General features: G+C 39.7%; 1 protein-coding gene across 2 annotated transcripts in view; it reads right to left on the reverse strand.

The window, feature by feature from the left end:
* The window catches only part of LOC109822202 (DNA polymerase I A, chloroplastic-like), a 34,315-nt gene that overhangs the window by 775 nt on the left and 20,461 nt on the right, over positions 1-13,079 (reverse strand). For both annotated transcript variants that reach the window (XM_020388371.1, XM_020388370.1), the window contains exons 12-13: positions 1,256-1,468; positions 79-168 (exon numbers count right to left, since the gene is read on the reverse strand). In XM_020388371.1, the coding sequence (XP_020243960.1) occupies positions 79-168; positions 1,256-1,468 (303 nt within the window). The remainder of the gene's footprint in view (positions 1-78; positions 169-1,255; positions 1,469-13,079) is intronic.

Below are 13,079 nucleotides of genomic sequence, written 5' to 3' on the forward strand. Positions count from 1 at the left end.
AAAACTTGAATAAATTTATCGATAAATCTATTCGTTAGAAAAATAAATAAATAATCAGAGTACTCCAGACCAAATTACCTGAAGCAGTAACTTCCATCCAAGCTCCTTCAAACGAGGGTTCCTATCTATCTCCAGCATTGCACACATAGCAACATCTGCTGCGCTACCCTATAAAACATACACAGAAAAAGTGAGATTTTTCTTTCTTCCTTTTCTTAAGCTGTTCTTGGAAAAATGAAATGACATTTGAAGTTATTATGATGTCAAAAGTGTATAAAAGTGTGAAATACAGTCCTTTCTGCAACACATAGCACTTGTACGAGCTTGTTTTCCATGTGATAATTGATGAGATGCTCATCATTAGATTATGTCATATTTTCCCAAAATGGCTTGCAGTTTAACACTAATTTTCTTGACATACTAAATCAAGTTGGTATCAAATCCCTCTTTTATAGAACCCTAGAAAAACTGCTTCTCCCTTGTTGGCACCCAGCTCAGCCCTCTTCGCTGAAACAATCAGCTAACGAAGTTTGAAATCAGCCACAAGAAGTGTCACTTGAAGTTCCTCTGTGATTATTTCTCATCTGAGCTTTAAACTGACAGTTGCATTGTGGGAGTATAGGACATTAAGCATAGCAGATGAAGTTTGGCAACTAATAAAAAATATAAACTGAATTTTTTTATAATTAATATAAAATAAATTGAATATGTCATTTTGGTCCAATACAATACATGTATAAGAATTCTTTGCATGACCTATCTAACTCATTATTTTTCTGTTGATGTCCAATTGGAACAAAGCACTATTTCAGTTTTCCCTGATACCCCCCACCCCCTCCCCAAAAAAAAGAACAACCTCTCTCTCGCAAAACAAACCAACCAAAAAAAAAGGCAAAGTAAGGAGGCAAATCATGACACACTACCATGAGGGAAACCTTGCACATTTTACATGTGAAAAGGCCATGACCTCAGAAAAGGCAAAGCATACATTTCACCCCAAAAAACACATTTCACATACGAGATAAATGAATGTGATATGCTTTATGTCTCAGACTTTCCGATAGCTCACATGCAACTCTGGAGTCAGCCCGGGGCTTAAACAAAAAATGGAGATTAGCATCTCTAGAAATCAAGAAGTAAATGTTACAATACCCACTCCAAAGCTGAGGGAACAAATTGTCACAAATTTAATAAAGGGCAGTAGTGAAGACATGGGCAATGTATAAGTAGCAGCTTCATATGCACAATAAAGTACCTGTACTGGAGTATTTATAGCAGCTCGTTCAATGTGACCCCTGAGAGCATAACTGACATTAGACACTGAAGGAAAATTACGTGCCCGTCCAAGCAATGTATAAACCTTTCCATTTTGCACCGCTTCCTTTTTACGCTCTTCTTGCCATTTTAACACTTCTTGTCTACCGTTATACCATCTCTTTACTGTTTCTTTAGCTTCCTTAACAGACACCTGGCTTCCAAAAAATTTTTATGGTGTTCAAAACTCCATCTACATATACAAAAACAACTGTAGGAAAATATTGGAACAGAAACCTTAGAAAATCTTGTAAATTACAAACTGTGCCAAATATATTCGTCAATGAAAGTGAAAGAGAGGTCTTTGGCCGCAATGATAAAATCATAGAATCTAGGATGCATGAAGATGGAGAACAGGTTTTTGATCTCCACAGAGATAAGTTATTCTAGTAAGTTTCTCTACCACACTTCATGGTTAGGCATCAGAATTAGTAGCAATGCAATTCAGAACATGAACTCTAAATGTAAGTAGTAAAAATAACCTTCTATATTTATATTCTCTTCTTGTTCTTTTCCTTAAAAAGAGAGAGTTGTCACTTTCCCTGTTGTTTATTTCTAAAAGTCAGAGACCCAAAAACGTGATGACTAAATAAGGTGGCAGCCCAAGTACACTATCCCCATTTATATTGTTTTCATATTAGATATTTTTAAAAAGATAACCGGTGATGATTAAATTAACCATGGAAATGGCTCTTAGTAGATCAGTTGAATGGAAGAAACTTGTTGGTTATCAAAGAAGGTTTGAGACAGTGACTTTGTTGTTGTTCATCTTACAACAAACATAACCTTCCATGAAGCATGGATACTTTGTACTTCCACCATGTACTTGCTTATCTCTCATACATGCACCATAGTAGGAGCCTTAGACACACCCATAATTTCATGAAGTATCTAGATATTCACATGGACGAGATAGACAGGACAAAAGCACCATGCCTGTGAATGGGGATCTTAGCTAATTCTATGATACGAGTACATACATACTCTCACTGTGTTTAATGGCACAAATTTTATAAGCAAGTTGTCCTTTGCTGGATGCGTAATTACAGAGCTCACACCACAGCCTTCATGTCATATAAGTGCATATCTACAAATCTATTTTATATTAATATAATCTATGCCTGACCATTGGATAGTTTGTTAATGCAACTAACATATTAAAACATTTGTAAATGAAAAGCCTTTCCTCTAATTATCTTTTAGTAACAAGCTACGTTGCTCGGAAACAGGTACCGGTATGGGTTCCTATACAGGTATGGTACAGGACATGGCAAATTTGTAAAAGATAGAGTATGTGACACAGCTATACAAATATTTATCTACACATAAACATATATTATATATTAAAATTAATAATTTACGTGAGATCCATATTGTTTTCAATTCACGTGTCATGACAACTAAAATTCCCATAATATTTTTATGTTTTTTATTATCTAGATTATAAATTGGAAAACCATAATTTTCGATCTAAACACCTAAATGATCCTTTAAAATAATAGTTCGAAATCCAAACCATGCCCAACAAATTATAGGAAGTGGATGTGAAGTATAGCATGTGCATCCAAAAAATGTATAAAAAATGCTTTGACATAAAACATATAGGACATAAGTGAGTAAATGCCCGAATAAGTGTATTCATATATGCAAGGAGTGCCTGAGGAGTATGGGTACGGATAAGGGTACATATACGACTTCAATTAGAAGTGCTCATGTAACGTAGGTAACAAGTGACAATTCAATGGTTGATACGGGTGTATCTTCTCTGCTTCGGGAACTTAGCGATACTCATGGGAGCTTGAGGATAGATGGTTCTTATGGTAGCTTGAGAATAAAAGCGTGGGTCAGTACAGTTGGTGAACGAGGAACTGTTTGCGCGAATCCCAGGAAAATTCGAAGCTAAGAAAATACCTCTGGTTCGTCGACCGAAGCTTGGCATTGGTCGACCGACAGAAAACAGCTGCACTGGACAGTCGACTGATCTCACCTTATCGGTCGACCGATGAAGACCTACCGGTCGACTGATGAGCCTTCATCAGTCAACCGATAGCGAGTTACCGAGCCAGTTAGGATTCCTAGTCTGGGGAATCCTATTTGGGTAGTCTTGAATATTTACCACTTTGTCACCCATGATGATTACTCTTTAAATACAAGTTGTTTAGGATTTCTAAACATCAATCAGAGTTTGGAGATTCAATAGAGGTGCTATTGTAATCTAGAGAGACTAGAGGGGTTGTTCTTTATTCTAGATGGGAAAAGATGTAGAATTATAAGGTTCGGTTAGAACCTAATTAGGTGCAGATTTTTTATGTATAATTATTGATTTTCAGGGATTCTAACTGAATTAGGTAGTGGTTATTTTGTTGTTTGATTTAGTCCTATCTTTAAGGAACTGAATGATGTATATATATAGGCCTTTCTCTTGTAACCTAAAATTATCATGGAATAAATATATTCAATATTCCACAAATCTTTATGGTATCAGAGCTATCTGAAACCCTAATCAGCCGCCATCCTCAAACCTACCCTCATGACCACATCTTCAGAAATCTCATCCCAGTCCGAAACTGCCACATCCGACAGCCACCACCTCCACTCCCCAGAAATAGCTATTCACCCCATCACTAGCCACAAACTCAATGGCCAAAATTACCTCTAGTGGTCACAATTTGTCTTAATGTTCATTGGCGGCAAAGGGAAAGAAGATTACCTTCTTTCGGAAACCCAAATCCCAGAAAAAGATGACCCTAAATACAAAACCTGGAAGATCGAAAATCACATGGTTATGTCATGGTTAATCAATTCCATGACTAATGAGATTGGAGAAAACTTCCTCCTCTATGGCACGACTAAGGAGATCTGGAATCAATGTTGTTGATAGCGGATCGCGTCGCGTCGCGGCGAGGTACCGCTAAGGCTATTTTGGGTTATTGCGGCAAAATAACGGCAAATAGCGCACGATCAAATAGCGGTCAAATATAAATATATTTAAATATTCTAAATAATAAGAAAAATCATATAAAAATTTAAAAATTCTATAAATGCAATCTTGATGCCTAAACATGAAATAGATGTGTAATAATTACATAATATTAACAAAGTACTATAATTACATAATATTCAGTATTCACGAATCATGACTGGAATCACTTGGATTAAACGTGCCTTATAGGATATTTCTTGTATTATTTCTACATTCATTTCATACAATAAATAAACATGCTATATTTCTTCATTCATACAATAAGTTATAATAATTTCAAATGTTGATTTTTATTTTTTGATTATACAGGTTTTCTGGAAGTTGGACATAATGGAGGGACGGAATAAGGAAAATTTTGATTGCAGCTAATGATTATGAAGATCAAGCCATTTATCACATACATAAATTAATTAGTTGTAAATTACTTGTATTGTCAGTGACATTTGATAAGCTTGTTGTATGAAATATAAATGCACTATGAAGAAGTTCAAGAAATATAGACATCAGTTAAGGACAGAGAAGTTGAAAGAGTGCTCTGTTTGTTTCACTTCTAGATTTGTTAAAAAAGAACTGTCAATTTCTATTAGTTAAGGACAAAGAAAGAGGACTTCTTTGAAAAATCTCCGCGTGTTGAAGAAAACCTATATACAGAAAACAGGAAGGCATCTATTGCATAATGTCCATCATATGCCCATCTTCAGCAATATGTAGCTTAAAATAGTAACAATAAAAGATCAAACAAAAGGGAATAATGAAAATAACCAAGAAGCTCAGGGGCTATACAGAGAAGTTGATTACTAAAATCAGTATTATTTCACATAAATTGTACTAAAATCAGTGTTGGAGGCGGAGAGAGAGTTGATTACCTGTTTCTCTGTTACAGACGAAGCCTTGGCAACAGAGATGGAGATGTCAACGCTGGAACTGGAAGACGGAGGTCGTAGCAGAACCAAATACCCGCATCCACAAGTCGAATGAAGGGGTACTTGCCGAAGTCGCGGGGGTCGAAGGCGAAGACGGGGAGGAGGGAAAGGGAGTCGTTGGAGGCTGAGGAGAGGGTCTCGTTGTCGTAGAGGCGGAGGTCGGTGCAGAACCGGACGACGACAGTGCGGCGGTCGACGGCGGCGGCGGATGAAGGGGCTTAATGATTGGAGGAGGGTGATGGAGCTGATGTCGGAGGGGTTCCTAGGGTTGGTCCTTTACTGAGGGAGGCGGCTGGGTGAAGAGAAGTGAGGGCTTTAAGTATAAATGGGTAAGCGGGTCGGGTTCGGGAAAATTTTTGGTCTAAAGCTTGAAGCGGTTAATAGCGGTATTAGCGCTTTTAAGCACTTATAACCGCTAAAACCCGCTAAATCGCGTAATTCGAACACAAAGCGGTTTTTACCGCTTAAGCAAGCCGCTAATACCTTACGCGTAGCGCTGATGCCCCGCTTTCGCGATTCGTGCCGCGATAGCACCACTTTTTGCCGCTTTTTACAACACTGTCTGGAATGCTGTCAAAGAAACATATTCCAGTTCAGAGAATACATCAGAATTATTTGAGGTCGAATCCAAACCTCATGACCTCCGCCAAGGTGAACTCTCTATTACTCAATACTTCAATACTCTCACTCGCTATTGGCAACACCTAGACATGTTCGAGGTCTACCCCTGGACGTGTTCAGACGATGCAACTTTATTCAAGAAAATTCTGGAACAAAAACGGACATTCAAGTTCCTCCTTGATCTGAATAAAGAACCTGGATGAAGTCAGAGGACGCGTCATGGGAATCAAGCCTCTTCCCAAACTCCGTGAAACATTCTCTGAAGTCAGGCGAGAAGAAAGCCAGAAAGCCGCAAGAAGGTTATGCTCGGCCAATCCCCTCCTACATCCAACCTTGAAGGATCTGCACTTGCTGCACATGGCACGAACTTAGACAACCGACCACAACGAGGGAGACCATGGTGTGACCATTGCAAGAAGCCAGGACACTACAAGGAGACCTGCTGGAAAATCCATGGCAAACATGCAGATTGGAAGCCACGTTCTGAAAAGGATCACAACAGCCGGGCTAATACTGCAACCAACCTTACCAAGACACCAGCACCAGCTCCTGCCTCTAGTCCCTTCACTAAGGAACAACTAGAGACCTTGCACAACCTGTTTGAACAGCAACTCAAGCCTCTTACCTCCCAGTCCAGCCCCGAACACAGGAGCCTTCTTGCTCACAAAGGTAATTCTCCATCTGCATTTACTGTAAGGAACCCTCAGGGTCAATCATGGATCGTAGACTCCGGGGCTTCCGACCATATGACGGGAGATGCAAGCCTATTCACACAATATACAACCTGCCACCGAGGTGCTTCTGTCCGAATTGCCAATGGTTCTCTCACAAAGATTGCAGGAAGTGGGTCTGTTTGGATCTCAGATTCTATAACATCGTCTCCTGTTCTTCATGTTCCTAGTTTGGATTGCAATCTTATTTCTATCAATAAATTAACAAAGGACCTCCACTGTGTGACTAAATTTTCTTCAAATCTGCGTGTTTTTCAGGCATTGGACTCGGGGAGGATGATTGGCAGTGCTAACTTATGTTCAGGACTCTATCTACTCAAAGGCAAAGCTCACCTACCCAGTCAAGCTCTCAGTGCATCCTCTACTTCCGCCAAATATTCAAGTAGTAGTCAAGTTTCTATTTCCAATAATGATAGTGAAATCACGTTACATCACTATCGTCTAGGACATCCAAATTTTATGTATTTGGCAAAATTATTTCCTTCATTATTCATCAATAAAAATCCTCTTTCTTTCTCTTGTGAAATTTGTCAACTTGCTAAGCATACTCGCACTATCTATCCTAGTCTTAAATATAAACCATCTCACCCATTTTGTATGATTCACATCGATGTTTGGGGGCCATCACGTGTCAAAACTCTAAGAGGGAACCGTTGGTTTGTATCATTCATAGACGACCATACTCGACTATCGTGGGTATTTCTCATGAAAAACAAATCTGATATTGGGGAAATATTCCAAACTTTCAACTCAATGGTTCAAACTCAATTCCAAACCAAGGTTCAGATTCTAAAAACAGACAATGCCAAAGAATACTTTGTTTCTCACCTTGATACATATCTATCCAAACAAGGTATTATTCATCTTAGCTCATGGGTCAATACTCCACAGCAAAACGGAATTGCCGAAAGAAAAAAATCGACATCTGTTAGAGGTAACTCGTGCTTTACTGTTTTCCAACCATGTTCCTAAACATTTCTGGAGGATGCCTTACTTACCGTCACATATCTCATCAATAGACTTCCTAGTCGTGTCCTATAATTCCAAACACCTCGGAATTCTCTCATAGAACACTTTCCTCACTCTAAATTCATCACCTCTGATCTGCCTCCTAAAATTTTCAATTGTACTGCATTTATTCATATATATCCTCATCACCGCAGCAAACTTGATCCAAGATCCATCAAGTGCATCTTCATAGGTTACTCTTCTTTTCAGAAGGAGTATAAGTGTTACTCTCCACTAACCAGGAAAATCTACAACACGATGGATGTAACCTTCTTTGAAAACACTTCTTACTATCCCAAATCTGAAATTCAGGGGGAGTCAATGAGAGAATGTCAGTTTTGGGATACTTTGTCCACTCAGTTTTGGGATAATTCGTCCACTCCTTATATCAATATTGAAAACCCCACTCTTGAAAGTGTAGAAAATTCTGTTGACATACCTGTCTCCCCTCCTCGGCAAACTCAAGCCGACACCAGCCTAACCACTCAAAAGAATTCGAACACACTCTCAATCTGCACACAAAGAGCTACGTGTCTACACTAGGAGAAGAAACACTAATGAGTACATAGAGCCCTCAACAACTCCAGCAATTGTCCAAGAACCTGAACCAGTAATATTGCCCCGGAACAAACACCAGGTATGAAGTCATCCGAACAACTTACTATTGATCCTATGATAGATGATGCTGATGTTCCAATTGACATACGAAAAGGAATCAGAACATGTACTACTCACCCTATCTGCAAAGCTATCTCCTATTCCAGGTTGTCTCCTTCCTACAATGCATTTGCCTCGGCTCTTGATGAAATCCAGATCCCTAAAACCATCCATGAAGCTCTCAAAGACCCGGCATGGAAACAAGCTGTTTTTGATGAAGTTAATGCTCTTGAGAAAAATAGGACATGGTCTATTACCGGATTGCCTCCTGACAAGAAGCCTATCGGTTGCAAATGGCTATTCACAGTAAAACATAAAGCAAATGGCAGTATAGAGAGATTCAAAGCTCGCCTCGTGGCCAAGGGATTTACACAGTCATATGGGATCGATTACCAGGAGACATTCGCACCTGTGGCCAATCTCAACACCATCAGAGTCTTAATCTCCATTGCAGCTAACCTAGATTGGTCTCTTCATCAGCTAGATGCCAAGAACGCATTCCTGAATGGAGACTTAGAAGAAGTTTATATGGAAAATCCTCCAGGTCTCGAAACTCATTCCAACCGTCATATGGTATGCAAACTCCACAAATCTCTCTACGGTTTAAAGCAATCACCTCATGCTTGGTTTGACAGGTTTGCAAAATTTGTTGTCTCCTAAGGGTATTCCCAATGTCAGTCTGATCACACCCTATTTATAAAGTACTCTATGAATAATAGGATTGTTGTTTTAATCGTTTATGTCGACGATATCATTCTAATAGAGACTACAATGAAGAACTAGTGAGACTAAAGACTCAGCTTGCTCAAGAATTTGAAATTAAAGATCTCGGACCTCTCATGTACTTCCTCGGAATGGAGGTGGCTAAGTCACACAAGGAAATTTTGATCACTCAACGAAAGTATACTCTGGATCTCCTCAAAGAAACGGGCATGCTTGGATATAAACCTGTTAACACTCCTATGGACTCCACTAAAAAGATTGGCAGTGAATCAGAGTCTACTCCAGTCGACAGGAGGAGATATCAAAGACTTGTTGGACGACTCATCTACCTCTCTCATACCCGACCGGACATTGCCTTCACAGTAAGCATGGTCAGTCAATTCATGAATAATCCCACAGAAGAACATATGGAAGCTTTACTCCGAATCCTAAGGTATCTGAAATCATCTCCTGGACAAGGACTTCTCTTCAAGAGTAACAATTAAAGGGAGGTCACAATCTTTACAGATGCTAACTGGGCTAGGAACATTACAGACAGAAGATCTACATCAGATTATTGCTCCTATGTTTGGGTCAACCTTGTTACATGGAGAAGCAAGAAGCAAGCTGTGGTGTCAAGAAGCAGTGCTAAAGCAGAACTCAGATCACTAGCATTGGGAATTTGCGAGGGAATGTGGATCCGAAGACTCCTAAATGAACTCAGGATACCACTGGAAAAACCTATACAGGTTATGTGCGACAAGCAAGCTACCATCAGCATAGCAAAAAACCCGGTGCACCACGACAAGATAAAACATATTGAAATTGACCGGCACTTCATTTCTAAAAAGATAGAAAACAACAGTTTCAGCTTGCTTATGTTCCCACACGATAACAAATTGCAGACATCTTGACTAAAGCACTTTCAAGAATTAGCTTTACCGAACTAAGTCACAAGCTGGGCATGTATGACATATACAACCCAACTTGAAGGGGAGTGTAGAATTATAAGGTTCGGTTAGAACCTAATTAGTTGCAGTTTTTTTATGTATAGTTACTGATTTTCAGGGATTCTAACTGAATTAGGTAGTGGTTATTTTGTTGTTTGATTTAGTCCTATCTTTAAGCTGGAAAAACCTATACAGGTTATGTGCGACAAGCAAGCTACCATCAGCATAGCAAAAAACCCGGTGCACCACGACAAGATAAAACATATTGAAATTGACCGGCACTTCATTTCTAAAAAGATAGAAAACAACAGTTTCAGCTTGCTTATGTTCCCACACGATAACAAATTGCAGACATCTTGACTAAAGCACTTTCAAGAATTAGCTTTACCGAACTAAGTCACAAGCTGGGCATGTATGACATATACAACCCAACTTGAAGGGGAGTGTAGAATTATAAGGTTCGGTTAGAACCTAATTAGTTGCAGTTTTTTTATGTATAGTTACTGATTTTCAGGGATTCTAACTGAATTAGGTAGTGGTTATTTTGTTGTTTGATTTAGTCCTATCTTTAAGGAACTGAATGATGTATATATATAGACCTTTCTCTTGTAACCTAAAATTATCAAGGAATAAACATATTCAATATTCCACAAATCTTTTAAAGAGATTTGTAAACTATTGTTCTTCATAATCTAGAGAATATATTTTTCTTCGCCATATTGAATTGTTCTTGTATTTATCATTTTCTTCACAAAGACACCTTTGATAATTCCGCGATCAAAGGTGCTCGCACGACAATTCGTACCAAGTTGGTATCAGAAATCAAAACCTGTGAAGGACGTATCTTGTGTATGGTCATTACTCGATCGCAATACGAGAAACTAGACGAGATTCTTGTTTCTTTAGAAGAAGTCCAGAAAGCAAGAAAGAAGAAGATGGTGGATAGCAATAATTCATCAAGACTTGATACGGTGGAGAAGCAGATCGAGACAATCAATTTGATTCTCACGAAGCTTGTCGATCTCATCCACAGAGGCGACAAGAAGGTTGAATCTACGACGGGGCCAAAGACGCAACCTACAGAATCCGATAGAGACAGTGAGAAGGCGGATTCTGAAGAGGAGGACGAAGTCGTCAAGACTGTTCCACATCAAGGAGGTAAAGGTTCTTACCAGAATTTTAAAATTGACTTCAGAGTGGAGATTATTGTTTATGATGGGAATGTCGACGTTGAAAGACTTGATGACTGGATCGAGCGTCTAGAGACCTACTTTACTCTTTATAGCTATTCGTCTAAGGAGAAGATCGTCTTTACGACACTGAATCTTTTCGGACACGTGATGACGTGGTGAAAATCCTACTACAAGTAGGAGAAAAAATCTGTGTCGTGGAAAAGGTTCAAAGATCTCCTTAGGAAACAGTTTTACCCGGTGAGATTTCTTGAAGAGCGTTGGTACAAGTGATACGGTTTGCGTCAAAGATTCAAACTGTTCAAGAATATACTACAGAATTTCAACAGCAGGCTATGGTCCTAAATATTGCGACGAAAGAGTACTTTGTTTTTATGAAGTATATGACGGGTTTGAATGAATACATTCGGAAGGAGATGAAATTATTCATGGTTGAGTCGATTGCGAAGGCTAACATGAAGGCTATTGCCATTGAAGGCAAGCAGAAGAAGAGCAATGAGACGAAGGGTGATACCAAGCAGGCTGGAGACAAGTCTAATGGTTCCTAACCTAAGGAGAAGAACGGTGAGTCAGAGAAAGCAGGACCGATTTGTAGTCATTACAAGCAGACAGGGCATGTCGTTGATCGGTGTTGGGAGAAGTATCCCCATCTCAAACCGAATGGGTTGAAAAAGGAGGAGAAAAAAACATATGTGATAGCACAAGGTCCAAAAAAAGTGTCAGGTATGACGGAGCCCAACAGCAGTCTCAATCTTATGGCAGGACAGCAGACCGCGAGGGAGGACGAAGACCCCAGGGAGCAACTATACCCCAGGGAGCAACTATTTGTTATCAAGTTGCAAGTAAAGACCAGTTTGGTAGATGCCATAGTTGATCCAGACAGTCAGAAGAATCTGATCTCTGAGGGCTTGGTTCAGAAGCTGGGTCTGAAGACGATCAGGCATCCAAAGCCTTATCCATTGAGGTGGATTCAAAAGGAGGAGGGGCTGAGTGTAGTTAATACACTTTCAGGTTTGCACTCCATGAGTCATATATTGATGAGGTCACTTACAACGTAGTTCCATTAGATGTTTGTCACGTTATACTGGACAATCCCTATCTGTGGGATAGGTACGCAATCTACGACAGGCGGACTCAGAAGTATACGTTCACCAAAGACGACGAGCAATTCGTATTTCGTTCTGCGTCTCTTCCGCAGGAAACAAACTTGGTGACGATGACTCAAGCAAAGAGGCTAGTGAATGCAAACAAGAAGTTTGTCTTGTTGTTCATTAGGCCTTTGGAGGAGTAGCTGAGTAGAGTATGCTTAACTATCTTGAGCAAACTCCAAGAGGGAGATCTTTAAGGACCAAGTATGCAGACTTGTTTTCGGAGATCACTGGACCGCCAAGACGGAGTGTGGAACATGAGATTATGCTGATAGGAGAGAGTTCCTTACCGAATATAGGTTTTTACCGCACATCTGTACAAGAGTTCGAGGAGATAGAGGCAAGTTCAGAAACTTCTGGAGAAGAAACTTCTGGAGAAGGGAGTGATAATGCTGAGTTGTTCGCTTTGTGGGTCGTCAGTGTTATTGGTGTCCAAAAAGGATGGAGGCTGGCGCATGTGTGTGAATTACCGGGCGCTCAACAAGATAACGATCAAGAATCGTTACCCACTACCGATGATCAATGATCATATGGACCAGTTGGAGGGAGCGAGGTTCTTCACAAAGTTAGATCTTAAGTATGGTTACCATCAGTTGAGGATTCGGGAGGACGACACTTGGAAGACTGCGTTCAAAACCAAGCAAGGCTTGTTCGAGTGGTTGGTGATGTCGTTCGGGTTGTGCAACGCTCTGACAACCTTTATGAGGCTAATGAATGATTTGCTATGACCTTTTATAAACGATTTTGTGATAGTTTACCTCGATGACATCTTGGTGTACAGCAAAACTTAGGAGGAGCATTTTGTTCATGTCGAAAAGATGTTTGAAGTGTTGCGGGATGGTCAGCTAAAAC

The sequence above is a fragment of the Asparagus officinalis genome, chromosome 8 (genome assembly GCF_001876935.1).
Source record: "Asparagus officinalis chromosome 8, Aspof.V1, whole genome shotgun sequence".
Classification (NCBI taxonomy): domain Eukaryota; kingdom Viridiplantae; phylum Streptophyta; class Magnoliopsida; order Asparagales; family Asparagaceae; genus Asparagus; species Asparagus officinalis.